At 38.0% G+C, this 22510-nt stretch overlaps 1 protein-coding gene across 1 annotated transcript in view; it reads right to left on the bottom strand.

The window, feature by feature from the left end:
• The window catches only part of LOC126470044 (nuclear pore complex protein Nup107), a 260292-nt gene that overhangs the window by 5364 nt on the left and 232418 nt on the right, over window positions 1-22510 (bottom strand). The window contains exons 13-14 of the mRNA XM_050097545.1: window positions 11573-11749; window positions 11300-11461 (exon numbers count right to left, since the gene is read on the bottom strand). Coding sequence (XP_049953502.1) covers window positions 11300-11461; window positions 11573-11749 — 339 coding nt within the window. The remainder of the gene's footprint in view (window positions 1-11299; window positions 11462-11572; window positions 11750-22510) is intronic.

Genomic DNA, 22510 nt, shown 5'->3' with positions numbered 1-22510 from the left:
AATGTAGTGTACTTCCTACCATTAAGATTTCCTATGATGACATAGTGGCCTATAATTCTGTCCTCCTGAATCCCACACCATACATTCACCGAGCACTGTTTTTGGCGTGCAACTTGCCGCAGCCAACATGGATTTTCAGTTGCCCAATAATGCATATTATGCAAATTAACATTTCCAAGGTTCATGAATGTAGCCTCGTCAGCAAATAAAATCAAATTAATAAATGTGTCATCCCTCTGAATCTGAAGTCGAGCCCATCAGTAGAATTCAATGCAACACACACAATCTGTACCAGTTAATTCTTGGTGGAGACTGATATGGTAAAGATGATATTTATGGAAATGCAGAACACGAACGACACTAATCTGACTCATGCCAGATTCCCTTGCGTTTGACGCGAACTAACGCAAGGATCTCAAACCACAGTGGCAAGAGTGCCAACTTTCGTTTCCTCATTAGCAACTTTTCTTTGCCGGATATATTTCCGATGCATTAAAGATCCAGTTGTTCTCAATTTATCACACAAATATTTAAATGTACAACCTGTAGGATTAGTACATTGAAGATATCTTTCAGCTTATAAGTCTCTAGCTCTCACTGAATTTCTTTGGCATTCTCCATAAATGAGAAACATATCACCTTGTTCTTTGAAGAAATACATCATTTACATTCGCTTGATTTGACAATACTAGTCTTACTGTTCCCATTAGTGTTGTACTGCGAAACTGTCAAATGGTGTTTACATGTCAACAGCATATTAGATGGATACGGCATATTCGGCAAATATTTACTATTTGCACGATATACAAGAGAGAATTGTCAGAGCATGTGCTTCAATAAGAGCCAAAGTGATAAGGAATACACTCAATCCATGATAAGAAGATTGCAGCACTGCACTGATGCCAATGGTCATCACCTCTAACATCTTCTGTAAATGGACATTCATGCCACCTTTTTGACCTTCGTTGACCTTCAAAGACCTTACTGTTACACATCATTGGATTAGTCTCGATAGCCGCTATTAGAAAATAAGTACCAAACTATAGCATCCCATTTCAAAAAACAAAGTTGACCTTCATATCTGTGACACAACCACAGCTAGCAACAAGAAACCAACATCATATTATGGCCCCCATTGTCTCATGCAACTTTTGTCCCACAAACTTTACAGCTACCATCATACTTTCAGAGTTATTCTAGGTGGCAATAGTTACTGACTCACCCCATATATACAGAGGAGTCAATGTTAGAATACCATACTAATGAACACGAGTTGACAAGAGGTTCATGATCTTACTGCTTATTGCCCAAACCGCCTCTTTCTGAGCCAAAAATACCCTTTGAGAATGGGAAGAGTTATCCCTAATATCATACCAAATGTCATATGTGAACGAAAATAAGCAAAGTAGACTACTTTTCATCATTTTTGTTTCTCCAGAAGTTATTCTTGTTTTAAGTCAGACTAAAGCTAAAATTTATTTGACATGAGTGAGAAGTGTATGACTTGCCTTAGGATTATTAGTTCCGGGGTGTGGTGCGAGGCTTGTTGCAGTTTCTTTTATGTGGGTGACTGTAGCGGCATGGGAATTGAGGAAATAAACAAGGCTCATTGGTTGCATAGGATCTGCTGTAGAGATAGGAAGATAATGGAACAGGAGAAGAAGATTGGTGCCCTTCAGGCAGACCTAGACAAAGTGAAACAAGATCTGGAAAGGTTAAGGGGGGAGAAGGCAAAAGTGAGGTGGGAAGTGACAACAGGTTATAGGAGAAATAGGAATAGGACGTTCTCAGACAGTGTGGCTGTGAATGTGGAAACAAACAGGTTTGATCTGTTGTCACAGTTGGAAACTTATGAACCACAAATAGATGTAGACAGTACACAACAAACTTTCAAAAAGTGTTTGAAAAGTAAGAAGTCAGAAAAAGCTGTGAAGAAGAAGAAGAAAGTTTTGTTAGGTAGTTCACATGGTAGAGGTATTGGCCAACTGTTGCAGGATCGACTAGGGTCAGGTGATAGAGGATTTAGGTTCACTTTGTAAAGACTTCACAAAGGAAGAAACGGTGGTAATAGTGTGTGGGGAGGACAACAGCATAGATAGGCACCCTTATTATTCAAGTGAGAGTGACCTGGTAAATATAGCTTCAGCAACGAGACACACTGGTGTTGGGCTTGTCTCTGTTCTGAGGCGCCATGACTTGCCTCATTTAAACTCCTCTGTTAGGAGAGTTAATTTAGAGGTGGAACAGCTGCTTGGATCAGATATGGGGTCTCATATCAGTGTGGTTCCTGTTGACCATCAGCAGGTGGGACCCCAGATCACATAAGAAACAGATTGACTGTCCTTAGGGCGGAACAGGCAACCGTAAAAATAGTTTTCCCGTCAATCAACAGATGTCACAGGCGACGCTACAATGCTAACTGACCTGTCCATGTCGCGGAATTGGCAACGCTGTATCTTCGATGACGTGAATGACGCTGATTTGCGCTCGGCTAGAGCGCTGCGCGCGAAATGCATTCGTCACACTGCTGAGTGTAGCTCATGATCGGCTGTGGTTTTTCCCGAGTTTTCAATCTAAGAATGTAGATTAGCCCCTGTAATTCTAAAAACCAAGTTTATTTCTCACAATCATATGCGAAATGAAATAAATGAAAAGTAACACACAAGGCAATGGCAAACCACCTCCACTAGGACCTTGCCTAGTAAGGCGGCGCTGGTCTCCCGCGTCGCTCCCCTACGCTCTGTAAAGAAGTATGGGACTCATCATCATCAACACACAAACATTTCTCGCGAGTTACTGTTTAAATGCAGACTGTATTGCAGTCGCATAGGTTTTACACTCGTCTTCCATGCCGTCTATTTCCTCTTTGCTATACAGCTCTTCTGATACGGATTATGGTGGTAAAAAAGATCTCCATGTGCAGGTTAACACTATAAAGTTTTCAAAATCCGCACTCGGTTATGATGCGAATTAAGGCTGGACATATTTCAGTGACAGTCATTTCAAATTTAAATTTAAATTCTTTTACTTTGCATGTAACGTATCGTAAATGATATAAGAGTGGCACAAAACGATGAATTTTGGATTGTTTTTGAAAGGGGGCTGCAAACGCGGTAATATACAAGTGAAAGCGTGTTTTTCGAGCATATTTTGGCGGTGTCAACTTTGAAGAGCCACAGACGGCAAACCATAATTATGTTAAAAATTTACTTTGTACAGTTTAAAGACAACCCGCAAATATTCGCAACAGACGTACGCTTTTGTCTGCAACACGGTTATTACTGGGGATATCGGCACTCGCGCAGACCTGTTACTATAAGTAGTGTTGTTTTCGAGTGAAAGCTGTGTGAGGATTATTAGCGCCAAGATTTAAAAAAAAAATTAATATAGGCAGCGTCTATTGTTTGCATGTTATGCTCGTTCTCTTCTATTCCCCTCACTTCATTCCAGTATAAACGTTTGTTCACAAATATAAACGAATGGCAGTGAATATCGGCGAATTATCTATGAATACTCTTTTGCAGCAGTGTAAACGAGGTTTTACACTCGCTCACTTCGTTCGCTCTAGTATATACCAGGATTTAGAGGGACCGATGACCTAGCACTTAGATGACGGCTATTATTCATTTATTTCACTGTTGCGATTTCGGCTCTAGAGCCATTTTCAAGTACCAAGGGAAAGGTCTTGTAAGGTAATGCTTCTTAAATTGTTTACCAAATGTTACCACACTATGCTTTGCATTTTGTTATCCATATCTTATATTGGTTTCAGTTTTCACATTGCACACAAAAATGCCTCTACAGCCAAAATTATGATAGTGAAGTGAATAAACAGTTTAAAAAAGTCCAAATCGCAGCAAAGATTTCATTTAAAAATTGTATGAAATGATTCTTGTACTGGAAGGGCTGCCACGTTATATCAGAATATAAGATCGACAAAATTTAGATAGGATCGAATGCTTAGGGCTCTTTATTAATTCTTACTCGTAGCTAATTTATTGATTTACCTGAATTTAAAATCCACTCCCGTAACCTTTCTTTATCTTTGACGGGAATCTGAACATTTTTAGTTCAGCATTTGTCTGTCTACTCCTTCTACAGTTGATATACTCGCAGGCCTTCGGCATGACGACTCGATCCACTACCACCGGTATGTCAGAAACAGCTGTACTTCACAGACGCCAAATGGTGGAAAGCTACATGCGTTTGGACGATGTTGCCACATATTTCACAGAACGGAGTGCCATCTAGTGGTTGGTGCCACAAGTAAGGGTGTGACGCTGTTGCCGCCTGGTGGCCGTTCTCTGACAAGGGTTGCCTGCTAGACCAAGCGATCGGGCAATCTGTTTCTTACATGATCTGGGGTGGGACTATAGTAGGCTAGGGAGGGCATAAACAAAAGATGTTCAGAGAAAGCCTGAAAATGCACATTCACATTGATAAAAGAGGCAACCAGAAAACAAATTCTAAAACACACAATTCATGCAGACAGCCTCTGACAAACTAGAGATATTCAAAGATATTCAAAAATATTCAAAAATTGACAGGAATATTAGGTTCATCCAGCTGTAATTCAGCCATTGCACAAAATCAGTTACCCTTACTGCATCAGAATATCTGAGAACTAAGGAATAAGCTTAATGTGTTGCTTATTTGTGTTGAAGAATTAGAGTTGAGCAAACCAGTTGATATAATTGGCCTCTCTTATCATCATGTGACAAATGTATAGGTATGTTAAATGTTACAGGATTCAAGTTAGCTTCTCATTTCTGTAGAGAAAATGTGGATAAAGGAGGAGTTGCCATATTTGTCAGAAACTGTTTTATTTTCAAGAATTCTGATATTAATAAATTTTGCTCAGAACAGCACTTATAAGCTTGTGCAACAGTAGTAGTATTTAATAATAAGTCCTTTATAATAGTAGGTATATACAGATCATCTTCAAGAAATTTTAACCTCTTCATAAAAAATCTGGAAGCTCTGGTATTCCATCTCATAGTAAAAAACAAGTAAATAGTGGTTGCTGGGGATTTTAATGTGGATTTATTGAAAAGCTCTGTCAGTGAACAATTATTGCCGTCACTATCATTCAATTTAGTTCCTACCATAAACTTTGCTACTAGGATATGTAAATGCTCTGAGACTGTTATTGTTAATATCTTTGTAGACAAATCTAGGGAAAAAAGACTTATCACAAAACCAATAGTAAATGGGCTATCTGATCATGACATGCATCATTTTGTGTTAAATACTGAAACTTTACAGTATAAAAAATCTATTAAATGTGAGTGCTCAAAGACATGGACTGTATAGATGTTTACAATATGCCTGATTCAAATGGAAAATACAAAGCATTCATTAATAAAGTTGCCTCCACTTCTGAAAATTGTTTTCCTCTAAAGGTAACTCAAATCACATAGAAGTCAAAAAATAAATTGTGTATTACACAAGGAATAAAGATATCATGCAGGACAAACAGGAGACACTATATACTATCTAGGAACAGCTCTGATGTTAGAACTGTAATGCATTACAAAGAATACTGCAAAACATTGAAGCACGTAATCCAGATATAGAAGCAGCTTTATTATGAGAAAAAGATAATTACATCAGGTAACAAAATAAAAACTGTATAGGACATTGCGAAGACAGAGAGAGGAGGGGCCAAAAAGGAAAAGGAACAGATAGCTCTAAAAATAAATGAGACTTTGGTAACAAGTATGTGTAATGTTGCAAACCTCTTAAACAAGTACTTCATTTCTGTTACTGACAGCTTGGGGTTATCAGGTTTGGCGAACAGTGCAATGGAGTATCAGAGACCAGTCTTTAAAAATAACTTCAGTAAAATGGAAATGACACTCACGTCTCCTAAAGAAGTAGCATCCATTATAAAATCCTTAAAATCTAAGTATTCCAGTGGGTACAATAACATGTCAACAAAGCTATTCAAAGAGTGCTGATGCGAGTTGAGTTCTATCTCAAGTTATTTGTGTAATCACTCTCTTATCAGCGGACCATTTCCAAACTGGCTAAAATATGCTGAAGTTAAGCCTCTTTACTAGAAGGGGGTAAAGAGATGCCACCAAATGAAGAAACTGATGAAATGTATGATGAGATAAAAGAAATTACTCAGGTAGTGAAGGGAGACGAAAATTTAATAGTCATGGGTGACTGAAATTCGCGAGTAGGAAAAGGGAGAGAAGGAAACATAGTAGGTGAATATGGATTGGGGGTAAGAAATGAAAGAGGAAGCTGTCTGGTAGAATTTTGCACAGAGCATAACTTAATCATAGCTAACACTTGGTTCAAGAATCATAAAAGAAGGTTGTATACATGGAAGAAGCCTGGAGATACTAGAAGGTATCAGATAGATTATATAAGGGTAAAACAGAGATTTAGAAACCATGTTTTAAAATTGTAAGACATTTCCAGGGGCAAATGTGGACTCTGACCACAATCTATTGGTTATGAACTGTAGATTAAAACTGAAGAAACTGCAAAAAGGTGGGAATTTAAGGAGATGGGACCTGCATAAACTGACTAAACCAGAGGTTGTAGAGAGTTTCTGGGAGAGGATAAGGGAACAAATGGCAGGAATGGGGGAAAGAAATACAGTAGAACAAGAATGGGTAGCTTTGAAGGATGAAGTAGTGAAGACAGTAGAGGATCAAATAGGTAAAAAGACGAGGGCTAGTAGAAATCCTTGGGTGACAGAAGAAATATTGAATTTAGTTGATGAAAGGAGAAAATATAAAAATGCAGTAAATGAAGCAGGCAAAAAGGAATACAAATGCCTCAAAAATGAGATCGACAGGAAGTGCAAAATGGCTCAGCAGGGATGGCTATAGGACAAATGTAAGGATGTAGAGGCTTAATTCATTAGGGAAAAGATAGATACTGCCTATAGGAATATTAGAGAGACCTTTGGAGAAAAGAGAACCACTTGTATGAATATCAAGAGCTCAGATGGAAACCCAGTTCTAAGCACAGAAGGGAAAGCAGAAAGGTGGAAGGAGTATATAGAGGGTCTATACAGGGGCGATGTTCTTGAAGACAATATTATGGAAATGGAAGAGGATGTAGATGAAGATGAAATGGAAGATATGATACTGCGTGAAAAGTTTGACGGAGCACTGAAAGACCTGAGTCGAAACAAGGCCCCCGGAGTAGACAACATTCCATTAGAACTACTGACGGCCTTAGGAGAGCCAGTCCTGACAAAACTCTACCATCTGATAAGCAAGATGTATGAGACGGGCAAAATGCCCTCAGACTTCAAGAAGAATACAATAATTCCAATCCCAAACAAAGCAGTTGTCCACAGTTGTGAAAATTACCGAACTATCAGTTTAATAAGTCACAGCTGCAAAATACTAATGCGAATTCTTTACAGACAAATGGAAAAACTGGTAGAAGCCGACCTTGGGGAAGATCAGTTTGGATTTCGTAGAAATGTTGGAACACATCAGTCAATACTGACCCTACGACTTATCTTCGAAAATAGATTAAGGAAAGGCAAACCTATGTTTCTAGCATTTGTAGACTTAGAGAAAGCTTTTGACAATGTTGACTGGAATACTCTCTTTCAAATTCTAAAGGTGGCAGGGATAAAATACAGGGAGCGAAAGGCTATTTACAATTTGTACAGAAACCAGATGGCAGTTATAAGAGTCGAGGGGCATGAAAGGGAAGCAGTGGTTGGGAAGGGAGTTGAGACAGGGTTGTAACCTCTCCCCGACGTTATTCAATCTGTATATTGAGCAAGCAGTAAAGGAAACAAAAGAAAAATTTGGACTAGGTATTAAAATCCAAGGAAAAGAAATAAAAACTTTGAGGTTTGCCGATGACATTGTAATTCTGTTAGAGACAGCAAAGGACTTGGAAGAGCAGCTGAATGGAATGGACAGTGGTTTGAAACGAGGATATAAGATGAACATAAACAAAAGCAAAACGAGGATAATGGAATGTAGTCGAATGAAGTCGGGTCATGCTGAGAGAATTAGATTAGGAAATGAGACGCTTAAAGTAGTAAATGAGTTTTGCTATTTGGGGAGCAAAATAACTCATGATGGTCGAAGTAGAGAGGATATAAAATGTAGACTGGCAATGGCAAGGAAAGGATTTCTGAAGAAGATAAATTTGTTAACATCGAGTATAGATTTAAGTGTCAGGAAGTCGTTTCTGTAAGTATGTGTCTGGAGTGTAGCCATGTATGGAAGTGAAACATGGACGATAAATAGTTTAGACAAGAAGAAAATAGAAGCTTTCGAAATGTGGTGCTACGGAAGAATGCTGAAGATTAGATGGATAGATCACATAACTAATGAGGAGGTACGGAATAGAATTGGGGAGAAGAGGAGTTTGTAGCACAACTTGACAAGAAGAAGGGACCGTTTGGTAGGACATGTTCTGAGGCACCAAGGGATCACAAATTTAGCATTGGAGGGCAGCAGGGAGGGTAAAAATCGTAGAGGGAGACCAAGAGATGAATACACTAAGCAGATTCAGAAGGATGTAGGTTGCAGTAGGTACTGGGAGATGAAGAAGCTTGCACAGGGTAGAGTAGCATGGAGAGCTGCATCAAAGTAGTCTCAGGACTGAAGACCACAACAACAACAACAACAACAACAACAACAAAACTATCGAGCAATTTCACTTTTGCCAGCTTTCTCAAAAATATTTGGAAAGGTTGTGTTCAAGCATCTCCTTAAGCATCGACTGCAAATAATATATTGTCCAAGTCACAGTTTGGATTTCTGAAGGGTTCTGATATAGAAAACGCTATTTACACTTACAGTGAGAATGTACTTAATTCATTAGATAATAAATCACAGGCTACTGGCATTTTCTGTGACCTGTCAAAAGCCTTAGAATATTATGGTTTCACCGGCAATGCTGCGAAATGGTCTTAGTCTTATCTATCTAACAGGAAACAAAGAGCGTCTCTGCGAATTACCTGTGCAGTAAGCAGTCAGTCTTCATCTAACTGGGAATTAATTACATGTGGTGCTCCTCAAGGTTCCATCTTGGGTCCATTACTTTTTCTAGTTTACATTAATGACCTCTCATATGTTACATTGCCAGATGCTAACTTTGTTTTGTTTGCAGATGATACAAACATTGCAATAAGTAGCAAGTCCAGAACAGATTTAGAAATAACTGCTAATCACATTTTCACTGACACTAATAAGTGGTTTAAAGCTGAATTCACTGTCATTAAACTTTGAGAAGACCCACTATATGCAGTTCAGAACCTGTAAGAGATTTCTTTCCAGTGTGAGTATAACACATGATGACATGCAGATTGAAGAGGTTGACAGTGTTAAATTTCTGGGATTACAAATCGATAATAAAGTCAGTTGGGAATGGCATACCACAGAATTGCTTAAGCACCTAAACAAGTCTGTATTTGTCAAGAGAATGATGTCAGATGTAGGAGATATAAATATAAAAGAACTTGCATACTTTCATTGTATTATGTCATATGGGATCATATTCTAGGGCAACTCATCAAACCGAGCAAACGCTTTTAGGGTGCAAAAGCATGTGATAAGAATCATTTGTGGTGTAAATTCAAGAACATCTTGTAGAAACCTGTTCAAAGAACTTTGAATTCTAACCACTGCTTCTCAGTATATTTATTCCTTAATGAAATTTGTTGCAAGTAATAAATCTCTATTTCCAACCAATAGCTCAATACATAGCATCAATACTAGGAATAAGAACAATCTACATAAAGACCTAAAAATCACTTACCTTGGTCCAAAAAGGGGTCCATTATTCAGGAACACACATTTTCAATAAATTACTAGCAACCATTAAAACTGGGTTTTAGATAAAGCACAGTTTAAACACAGTTTGAGACTTTTTGATAGGCAACTCCTTCTACTCCATAGATGAATGTCTTAATAGAGACTGTTAAGCCAGCTTAAGTAAAAATACCTGTAAGATTTCAGTTTTGACAACAGTTGGTCACAACTGTCAAGATTAGGTATTTTGTGTATGATAAATTTATTAATAGTGCATAACAGTGTTTCATTCTGATAGTATGTTATTTCTGTAAATATTAGCTGTTCCAGTTTATTGAATTGTATTAACCTATTTCAACTATCTCCTGACAAATGATGAGGGTAGTACGTATTATATTCAAATGTTTTATGTTATACTCTGACATGTTCCACACCCACGAGAATCATCTCATTTTTTGGGTCTACGGAATGAAAACTGAGTCTAATCTATCATGTCAAACTGTCACTTACTTCAGATATTGTTATAACACTAAAAATTGCTGCATTAGGTCTCTGAACAAGATCACGAGTGTGGGCTTTCCACGACAGTTTACTATCCAAGTGTACATCTAAAAATCAAAAGTGTTCCGTCTCACCAATCAAATGCCCATTCTGTGTAATTAGAACATCGGTTTTGTTGAATTGTGCATTAGAAACTGTAAAAACTGAGTCTTACAGTGATTCAGCACTTGTTTACTTTCTACAAGTCGTGAACTTGTGTCTTGAACTGCACTATTCTAAATAGTGCCAACATTGCACACAACATCTTTTACTACCAAGCTACTTTCACCAGCACACAGAAGTATTTTATAATCACCTGAAGTACTAAATACTTTATGAGATGGAAAAGGGAGAAAACCCCTGAAGACATGGCCATTTTGCAAGATACCATATTACATGCCACTCTTAATATCAAACAGATACCTAATTACAAGAGACAAACAATGGCACCTTTCGCTTGAGCATAGCTATATTCACTATCGAGTTGTAACTGATTTTTCTTCCTTACACGTGATATGAAAGCTTAACACACTGAGACTGTCCTGATATCAGCTATGAGGAGCACCTAAGTTACCACAGAGGATTTCATCCCAACAGGCAGACCACTTGTTGCCCACAGTGCAGCAGTGGAACATATCACAGAACTCCATGAAACTGGCTCTGTCATAAACAAACAAAGCTGGATGATCAGAAATGGCTATGGCTGAAGCAACATCGACTGCTGTTTTTGCTTCATTTAGTAACTGTACAGAGTGCACAACTCACCTCGTTTTGCAGAAAACTGGGGCCATTCTGGACATACTACATAGCTTAGAAACAAAGAGAGAACAAAATTACAGACACAGATCGGCGGACAATACTTACTTTCAGGAGTTGAAATTCCAGTAATGCCAAAAGACATGTTAGAAGTGAATACACTAATCTCAGCGAAGACAAAATGCAGACAAACAACTAGCATCCTAATCAAATAATTTAATATGAAAAACACACAAACTGTAAGCACACTATACCTTGGGGATGCAAAGCTGTCTCAGACAGTCCATCTGTTGTTTCCGCAAGTTAATTTCCTCGATGGCATCTTCCTCTACCTCCCACCTATCTAAAGGACCCGAATCAACCATCCATCCTCCAGACGGAAATGTAAGAATGTTCATTAATTTATCTTTAACAGCCTGAAAATTTTCAAAGATATTATGCCTCAAGTATAATGAACATCAAAATGCTGCTGAAATACAGTGTACAAAAACAACAGAATTTTTTTCGGTGTTTTAATGTAAACTAACTTTAGTCTGCTGCAACATTATTGTCCTCCAACGTTCCATTTCAGCCTTGTAGATATTTTCTCGTTGCTCAAATGCAACCTTTTCAGCGAAATTTGCATGTACTCCAGGCTTCGCAGGTGGCTTTGGTCGAGCATTATAAAAATGTTCGATCCAATTAGAGAATACTTCTTCAGCATCCTGCAACATTTATACTGCTCAAACAAATCATTCAATAGCAGTGCACAAATACGAAGGGAAAATTTTTTTAAAGTTTCAATGCACGTTTAAAAGGAAGTTAAAATGCACTAATGTTTGTGAAGCTACAACACTCAGAGAATGGTTCAAATTTATCCAAACTTCAAAGATGTGAAAAATAATGCACCAGCAGGAAGTGATCAACAGTGCTGAAAGATAAAGTGCTACTAGGCCAAATAAATGTTATGTCTTATGATCACTATGGTAGGCTACTCCAGTTCAAAAGCCCACTGATAAGCAGCTGTACGGGCACAATCACAGGTGGGCAGTCTTGCAGCTGGGCCATAGTGCAGGCAATAATACTCCATTGGCCACACTCTCTGGGAATGGGTTGCCAAACATCTTGTACAGGCATGAAACACGTGCAATTGGGCTATTTGCAGGTAGCCTACACTTTCTGCTCTTGCTCACAGGCATGGTGAGTGGTGGGCAAGAGCATCCTTGCCCCATGCCACAGGGGTAGAACAGCCTGCACTAAGGTATGTGTTATGCCAAATACCATCAATAAAGAACTGCCAAAGGGGAAGCATCAAAGGAAGCCTACTGAATGCCTCGTTAGCATAAAATCATGCTATATCAGCATGGGTGCATGCTCAAACCAGCCATAATGTTTTGCCTCTAGGAAATGGGCTTATTATACAGGTTGCTTCATAAAGACTAATTCAGTTTCACAAGACTATTTTCAGCATGAATAAAGATAGAAACTCTCGGTCAATTTCAACTTATGTACAGAACAACAAAGATTTAATTTTCAAAGGAATAATCCAATTTTACAAGTGTATATTTTTCTTCACACCTGTGACTGCTTTTACTTTACCTAACACTGTGTTGCCCTGCCATCATACTGGTAAGACATTGCCCCCAGATACATTCCACACAGTAATTTGCATAGTGCCACAACCAGTTATGTTAGCAGTGACAATTTTTTATAGCCAAGTCAGCCCTTTTAGAAAAAAATTAGTGTCCTTTCACTATATTTATGTTTTTTTTTCCTTTTTAAATGCGGGCAAATTTTAAAACATGACTCCATAACCACAAGTTTTACCTACTGTCTTATACTCATCGTACTATAGCACACAAAGCATCTCCGAGCTGGGAGAAGACTGTATGAAAGGAACTGCCTCATTTAGCACATTATGCAGCAATTGTTGCCCTGCACTGAGCCCACATACACCTGGTTACATCTACAAACCAAATGAAACAATCAAACAATATACAAGTCTCAACTCACTATTCAAACTAAATAATATTTTTATTGCAGCAATCATCATTCATCTACACAAATGAGCCAGTAAAGGAGCACAGAAGATTATCAAACCACAGGACAATCCCCACCTTGATCCCACGGCCATAACAAACTGCACAGCTTTTCCTACACTGTTGACTTCATCGAGGAATACTGCAACAACTGTGGTTCTGTCTGCTTGAATAATTAAACAAAATTTCCTGCAACATAAACAGGGGGCATGTCATTGCCTTTGATACAATTGTCCAAGAAGCATAAATGCTTCCCACTGCAATGGACACATGTATGTGGGCTGCTGTGCAGATTGATGAAATGTGGTGTTTATTGATGAGTCAATCATCAATTTGTCCTGCAGATATGGCTGCACGTGAGTTCAAGATTATCATGGCAACGAGAAATATCAGAGCTTTCATATGAAGTCAAATGTTGATACTTGAAACTAAAATTGTGTGTGCGTGTGTGTGTGTGTGTGTGTGTGTGTGTGTGTGTGTGTGTGTGAGGGGATGGAAAATGAGAGAGAGAGAGAGAGAGAGAGAGAGAGAGAGAGAGAGAGAGAGAGAGAGAGAGAGAGAGCACCCTAGGCTGGCGGATGGGCTTTGAATTGGCACCAGTGGATCGTTAAGTGTGGACAGAAGACAACAATGAAGCATGCAGAAGTTGAGAAAGTATGAGCAAGTAAACCAAGTAGAAAGTGGGAAACATGGACAACAGTGCAGTATGGTTACCAAAACAAGAGTGAGGTGAAAATATCAGTGAAAGCAGAGGAGCAGTGCGGCTAGGTTTATAATGTCATTGAGTGCATAAACTGGTTGGCAAGATGAGAGTGGTCTTTGGGCTCACTGAGATCAGCACGGGAGATGGCATTACTACATCTTGTACCGTTAGCAGTACTGCCTACTGGCCAAGATTAGATCCCATGCAGTCCGACATGTTACCAAAGTTGTTGGACTGCAATACCAGCAAAGGGCCCTACCAGCACAGGGCAAGAGGGAAATGGGTGAACATGGGAAACAGGGGTGGTGCAAAGGGGAGAGCAAGTGGGGGGCAAGTGAGGATGGAAGAGATAGGGATAACATTGGTGCAGGAGGAGGAGGAGGAGGAGGAGGAGGAGGTGGCTTTGGGTAGACAATCACGGATTCTGGAAAATTGACTGGCATGACTAACTACAATGACTAGTAATTTAGGATGGAAATGTACCTGAAACATGAGGGGCTGCGGCAAACAATTGCTGATACTGACAAAGAGCCAAAGCATAATCCAAAATATATTTAATTATACATTCATTGTTATATCCAAAACTTCATGGAACATTGACTATTAAACAAGCATGACAAAATTTACAACCTGCATTCAAAGATAAGAGTTCATCTAGTTACAATGGGCTGGTATAATGCTTGATAAATATTTGACACTCTTCTGAGAAAAACACCAAAGTATATTTGTTGAAAATTTTGTCACTTGCTCAACAAATTTAGGGCACTGGTGAGAAAATTGATTATAATTTTGTAGCAGTGATTACGCAAGTGGACTTCCGCAGATTTCCAAATCCTTGATTATGGTGACAGAATTCCAGTGTCGGTATTACTAGTGAGTAGTGAGTCAGTAATTAAATCAAAACTCATTAATAATTTTAATACACAGTATTAATGTTCCACAATAATAACTGTATATTAAAGTTATCCCGTGTGGAGTTTGCTGGTCTCCCATCGGGCGCCTCCCCAGGTGGCGGATAGGGGAATGCTCACCAGATATGGTGGGTACCGGGGAAATAAAATACCCGGGGTGGACCAAAACTAGCAACTGCTGCCTTGTAGTATGATATTGGCTTATCAAAGGCTAAAGGAAGAAAACCTTGAGTAAAAATTACCTGGTCCTCCAGGTTGGGGGTTGTGCAGTGGGCCAGCTCCTCACTCACATAAAAACATAATAATGCTAAAAAACCTAATAATATGCCTCGGAAAAATTGGAACTTTGGACGACGAACTGGCAATGAGAAACGGAAAATTATGTTTGGATGCTGGAATGTGCAAGGTATTTCCACTAAAATAAATTTACTCCCCGCAGAACTTGACACGTTCAACATGGATGTTGTCGTACTCTCTGAAACAAAGAAGAAAGGCCAAGGAGAAGAAGAACTGGATAATTATGTACATATCTGGAGTGGAGTATCAAAAGCAGTAAGAGCCAAAGCAGGAGTCTCCATTATGATAAAAAAATCATGGAAAGAAAGAATCACAAATTGGACATTCATCAATCAACGTATAATAACTGTTGAAATGACATTATTTGCTAGGGAAGTTGTGATTATTGGCGTATATGCACCCACGAACGACACAAAAGATAAGGAGAAAGATACATTTTGGGACACCCTCAGGGAGACTATTGAAAAAATCCCAAGAAGAAAGGAACTGATTATCATGGGAGATCTGAATGGAAGGGTAGGAATTAGAGAATCTTGTAGAATAGTAGGAAAACATGGAGTGGACGAATATAATGACAATGGAGAACGATTGATTGCAATTTGTGAACAATTTGATCTAAAAATTACCAACACATTTTTCAAACACAAGGACATTCATAAATATACTTGGCAACAGAACACCAAAGAACTTCGTTCTATAATAGATTATATTATCATTAGGCAAACAAGTAGTTTCAAGGCAGTAGACGTCAGATCTTATAGAGGAGCCCAGTGTGGATCAGACCACTATCTAGTTAAAATGAAGTCTTTCTGGCCATGGAAGAATGCAAGGAGTGATACAAGTAACATAAATAAAACGAACCAGACTGAGAAAGATGAAAATTTACCTTTTAATATTGACAGCCTACAAGACGAAAGTATCAGAACACTCTTTGTGGCCAGGATGGAAAGGAAACTGGTTGAATCATTTGAAGGAAGTACAGAGGAAATATATGACTATATAAAAGCTAATGTGAAAATCATAGCAACAGAGGTGTTGGGTAAAAAAGATAGCAACCACAACCGTGCAGCAGAGTGGTGGTCAGAGGAACTAGAGGTCCTCATTAGAGAAAAACGAAATGCGTTCCTTCAGTGGTTGAATGATAAATCAGAAGAAACAAGGTCAATATACAAGGAAAAGAAGAATGAAGTGACGAAAAAAATAAGGATGGCAAAAAATGAAGCATGGGAAAGAACATGTGCCAAGGTGAATAGCAAATTAGGATTTGGGAGAGCAAAAGAAGCATGGTCAGTATTGAAAGGGCTTCGACAGGATACAAAAAGCAAAACTAATCTCCAACTGATAACACAAAAGGAATGGGAAGAGTATTTCCAAAAATTATTAAATGAGGACAGAGAAGAATATCTAGAAGAAGGAACAGGGGAAGATAAAGGACATGAAGATGATGAGATCCATATTTTAGAAAGTGAAGTACTTCAGGCGTTGAGAACAGGAAAGAATGGTAAATCACCGGGACCAGGCAATATCAATCTGGAGTGTCTGAAATATGGTGGTGACAAAATTGTGAAACTGATAACACAGCTCTTCAACAAAATGATACATGGAGATTCAATACCCAACGAAATGAAGCTAGGTTACATTAATACAATATTTAAGAAAGGGGATCGCAAAATTTGTTCAAACTATCGAGGAATTTGTGTTACAAACACATTAATGAGAATTTTTGTGAAAGTAATTAAAAACAAAACTGGAAAAAAATTTTAGAACCCAAGAAGAACAATGTGGATTCACGGCTGGGAGATCATGTGTAGACCATATTTTCACATTACGACAGATTTTGGAGAAACATAGGGAAAAATCAAAAAGTATAGGATTAATTTTCATAGATCTAGAAAAAGCGTATGATACTGTTCCAAGAAAATTACTTTGGAGAGCACTACATATGGCAAACATAAACCCTTCCTTGATTAAAATAATACAACAGATGTATAAAGATAACATTTGCCAAGTGAAAGTTGGTAATAAACTTTCACAGAAATTTAGAACAAGCAAAGGCCTTTTACAGGGCTGTCCCATGTCACCATCATTATTTAAAATCTATATAGATATTAGCCTTAGAACATGGTCTCGTAAATGTAATAGTATGGGATTAGAAATAAGAGATGGAGTTTACCTACATCATTTATTATTTGCTGATGATCAAGTAGTCGTAGCAGAAGATGGGCAGGATGCTAACTATATGTGCAATCAACTAGCAGTAGCATACAAAACTTGGGGTTTGAAGATTAATTACCAAAAAACAGAATATTTGACTAATGATTCAGATGAGCTATACATTGAAGGAAAGAAAATCAAAAAGATAAACACTTTCTGTTATTTGGGATCCATTTTAGAAATCGAGGGAAAATCAGACTCAGAAATCAATAAAAGAATTAGTAGCGGACGGAGGGTCATTGGGATGCTTAACTCAGTCTTATGGAGCAGGAATGTAATGAGCAGAACTAAAAAATTAATATACAAATCCATATTAGAGAGTGTGGTTCTGTATGGAACGGAGACCTGGACAATTAACATGAAGCACATTAAAAAATTACAAGCTCTAGAGATGGACTTTTGGAGAAGATCGGCAAGAATCTCCAGGAAAGAAAAGATAAGGAACACCGAAGTAATAAGGAGAATGGAAATAAAAGAAAGAATATATGACGTAATGGATAGGAAGAAATTACAGTGGTACGGGCATGTACGACGAATGGAGGAAGCCAGAATACCAAAATTGATACTGGAGTGGGAACCGGAGGGGAGAAGAAGAAGAGGACGACCTGTGACCACCTGGCTCCAAAATGTACAGCACACAATGAGGAGAATGGGCGCAGAGGAAGAGGACACGCAAGATCGAAACACCTGGAGAAATATTTTGAGAGTATAGTTTAAGAACGTTTATTGTTTGTATTGTCATTTCCAGGTAAATTATTATGTTGGAGATAAGCCTCTGTAATGAGGAAAAGCTCAAAATAATAAAAATACTAAAGTTATACATTCCTCTGGGATCTGACAGTATATTCCATAGATATTTTAAAAACTCAAGAATCAACAAAACATCAATTTCCTTTGACAAATGAGATGACAGATTCAGTGCTGGCAGCTATTAAGCAAAACAGTGAACGTCAGAAGACTGATATCAACTGCGAAGTGCAACTTCTTGTAAACGTCAGGAAGTTTGTCATAGGTTGAGTGAGTGTGGAACTTAGAAGAAACCAGATAAATCTTTAAATTATGTGAATATTGTGACAACTGAAAATGAAAATTTATTAATGGCTGTTCTGTAGACTCCAGATACATGCGGTACATGATTGATACAACCCGGATGACAAGAACAGGCATGTAGCTATTAACATTGTTGCATGTTTTCCAAGCCTTGGATATAACTTGCTATCAGTTAGACAGTAAGACGTGGATTGGATGTGTTGTTTGATGATGTGCAATGCAGTATATAAAACCAAAGTGGTCTGTCTATCTCTGGAACACCAGTAGAAACTGCAACTCAAGTAAGTGGCATGTATCAATTAGATGAAAATTATGGATCTTGGTATAAAATACTGGGACTTGAAAGAGGGTAAGCATGGGTTGATAAAAAGAAAACATGGACAATGGACTGAACTGGACAAATGTCAGTTTAGACCCAAGTATTTTCGCATAAATGGAAAATGAATCTTGACATCCTTTTCTAAAAAATAGAGCAGAAGAGCAAAAACTCTACTTGACATAGTGCAGTCTGATGTTTGTTGACCAATGAGCATGATTTCATGGTGTGCAACACATTATCTTCTTATTTTTACGGATGGTAAGTCGTTAAGATTGAGTTCAAAGCATGAGCAGAAAATGAAAATGATCAAAAAATTAAAATCCTTTGAACAGACAATGGAGAAGAGTTTGTCAATCAGCATATGATGTCATTCTTAAAGCCAACTGGAACTCAACATCGAACAACAATTCGATATACTCTAGAACAAAACAGAGTTGTGGATCACCCCAGTCTGGCAATAATTGAAAAAGCAAGAATGTTGACAGATGTAGGACTAAGCAAACAGTTTGGGACTGAAGCCATTAACACAGTGATTCATCTGAAGAGTCAATCAACAACAAAAGCTGTTCAAAATGTTACTCCTGAAGAATTATGGAGAAGTCATCAAATAAATCAAAGTCACTTACATATCTTTGGATGTCGAGCATTTGTACATTTACCAAAAGAAAAACAAAGTTAGAAGACACATCCAATCAAGTTATTAAAGTGTACAATCTGATTGCTCCACATTTACCAAAGACAACTGGGAAGGCCCGTGATGTGCAATTTATCGAAAAGTCAAAGTGAAATTTTGGAATCGGTATCATGAACTGTAATCCAATTGATGATGACGACATGGGCACACTCAGCTGGTGGCAGCATGTAATGCTGTTGAAGAGACAACGGAACTAACACAAGCTGCTGATGTTGACAGAAATGCAGTTCATCTTGAATCAGTGCGTAGTGACATTGAGCAGACAGTGAATGGCAGTGTGGATATGGACACCAATCAATCAGATATAGATGGTGTGCAGTCAGAAATTAGAGCATAATGACATGAAAGACAGCCAAACCCCAAATATTTTAATGATGATAATACTTATTTTGCTAGTATTTCTGAGCCAAATTTGACTAAAGAAGAAATGAGACATAACAATTGCAAAAAATGGAAGGAAGCCTTAAATGATTAACTTAAATTATTACTTTAAAACAATGCTTGGACTTTGACCAATTTACCATCAGGCAGAAAGGCAATCAATTCAAATTGGATACCCGAAAGTTAAAGAAACATCAGGGGTAAAATTGAACATTATAAGGTTCGTTTTGTGGCAAAATGTTATTCCTCACTACTGGGAGTGGACTTTGATGACTAGTTCACATCTGTTCTTCATCATTCTTCACTTCATATCCTGTTTGATGTTATTATTGAACACATGGAGGTTCTAATTGCATTACCGAATGGTGATCTCAATGAAAAAGTTTACATTCGTCAACCTGAAGGATACATGAAGAAGCGGGAGGAGATGATGACTTGCAAGCAGAAGAAGCCAATTTATTGTATAAAACAGGCATCACTTGTTTGATATCAGAATTTTGGTGTACCATTACGTAAAATGAACTTAAAGAAGTCAGAATATGATCCCTGAATTTAACACACAATTGAGTAGCAAAACATACTCATTCTAGCTGTTTATGAAGATGCCGTAATCATCCTCTATAACAGAAATAACAGAACTGAAGAAAGAATTAATGAATCAATTTAAGATAAGAGATCTTGGTGAACTGTGTGTCTTGACGTGATAATAAGACGAAAAAGAAAACATGATATTATTAGCATTGATCAAAGCAAATATCCAGCAAATGTACTCAATAAATGTGTATAGAAGACTGCAATCCAACTGCACATTCACTCGAATCTGGTCTGAAACTACAGAAACATGAAGAAAAGTTTACAGATGAGGAAAAAACTTATGTTACATCACATTCGTTTTCAGTAAGTCGTTGAGTCACTTGTACATTTGGCTCACGGTAAAAGCCCAGACATTGAATATACTATGGGGGTTATAAGTAGATTCAACTCCTATTATCGAAAAACCCACTGGTAAGGAGTCAAACGAATTGTTAAACATATCAGAGGCATCGTCAATGTAGGACTAACTTTCCAAAAAATTGGAACTGGAACTGAAGGTGTCTGTGATGCCAATAATTATGCATCAGATCTCTATCAATGGTGATCAACAAATGGCTACATTTTCCAGTTAACTGTGGCAGCAGTTTTTCTAAAATTTAAGACAGGAACAAACTTTTGCTCTATCAACCATAGAAGGAAATACATAGCCATGTGAACGGCAAGCAAGAACTGAGATATCTTAAAGGACTACTCCATAAATTGTATATTGAACACAGTGAAAAACCAGTAAGAGTGTTATGTGACAACATAGTGCCAATGCACTGAGTCACAACGGTGTTCACCATGCTCTACTGAAACACATCCACATGAGGGACCACTATATTCATGAAATAATTAATGCAGGACAGTTCAGCACCAAGTTAGTCAGTACTGACAGTCACCAAGCTGATTTTTTTTGACAAAAGCACTGCCAAAATTAAGCACTAGTGGTGCCACTGAGCTGAAGAACTTTCAGTGTTCAAGAGGTGACATCTCATGAACTTTTAGGGACATTGGGAACATCTACATTTTTCCCTTTCCTGACACCTTGTATAGTAGCTTCTCGTTTTTTCATCTACGGTAAGTTTTGTAAATACAAGGGCATGCTGGAAAGTAATGCTTCCGAACTTTTTACATAAAAACTCTGAAAACTTTTTAAACAAAACAAACATTGTTAATAATCTATATATTTATTCTTCACGTCTATATACTTGCAGCCCGAACTGTAGCATGTAACGCGGCAGGTTGCAATGTAGTTATGTCAGTGCACGAGAGACAGTGCACTGTAATCGAGTTTTGAATTTAAAAAATCTGTCCACACATGGAGCATCCTCTCCTCCTGCAAGACACTGCAAGACCACACACAAATGTTGTGACATCAGTAACAATCTGATGCCCTATGTTCATTTTCATGATTATCCTTCATACAGTTCCAACTTGGCCCCATCCAATTTTCATCTGTTTCCAAAACTGAAAGAACACCTTTGAAAACTTTACTTAGATGGTGATGACATGGTGCAAGCAGGCATGAGGCTGTGGCTCTGTTACACTAAGTCAAACATTCGACAGTGAACGGTATAATAAACTGATCTCTCATTTGGAGAAATGTGTTCATCACCAGAATGACTATGTTGAGAAATACTGATAATAATAATTCCAACCTGAACTGCTGGAGGTGGTGGTCATGCGTACGTGAGGTGGGTGTGTGTGTGTGTGTGTGTGTGTGTGTGTGTGTGTGTGTGTGTGTGTGTGTGTGTCTCTACTGCTGAAGACTGTGGCCGAAAGCTATATGCGAGTGTCTCAACAGTGCCTTTCTGCTGCAACTTGATGTGTCTTCTTTATGGTATGTAGTGACCAGTCTTTTCCTACATTGTTGAGAAATGCAGATGTACACATGAGGAATAAAGCTGTAGAAACTTAACAACTTTTGTTTTATATAAAAATCTTCCAAGAGTTTTTGCATATAAAGTTCTGAGGTATTACTTTTGAACATGCTCTCATGTATCGCTGAATAAATAGTGGTTGATAATGTGTGTTCCTGGCAATAAGGTGTACGTGAATTTCATTTGCCAAGTGAAATTTATAATCTCTCAAAAGACTAATTGGAGTCAATATTGAATAGGAAGATAAAGCAATGCATGGGTCAGCAAGGCCAGTTAAAGCTGTTACAAAAAGTCTGACCACGAAGTTTTCTTACAACAATATTGGTCAAAGATTCAAAAAGGGATATAAAATCAGCACCGTATGTGAAGCAACTATTATTATTATTATTATTATTATTATTATTATTTCTTTACTTTCTCAG

The sequence above is a fragment of the Schistocerca serialis genome, chromosome 1 (assembly GCF_023864345.2).
Source record: "Schistocerca serialis cubense isolate TAMUIC-IGC-003099 chromosome 1, iqSchSeri2.2, whole genome shotgun sequence".
NCBI classification, from domain to species: domain Eukaryota; kingdom Metazoa; phylum Arthropoda; class Insecta; order Orthoptera; family Acrididae; genus Schistocerca; species Schistocerca serialis.
The sequence above is the reverse complement of the archived record's forward strand: the minus strand, read 5'-3'. Positions and strand labels throughout refer to the sequence as shown.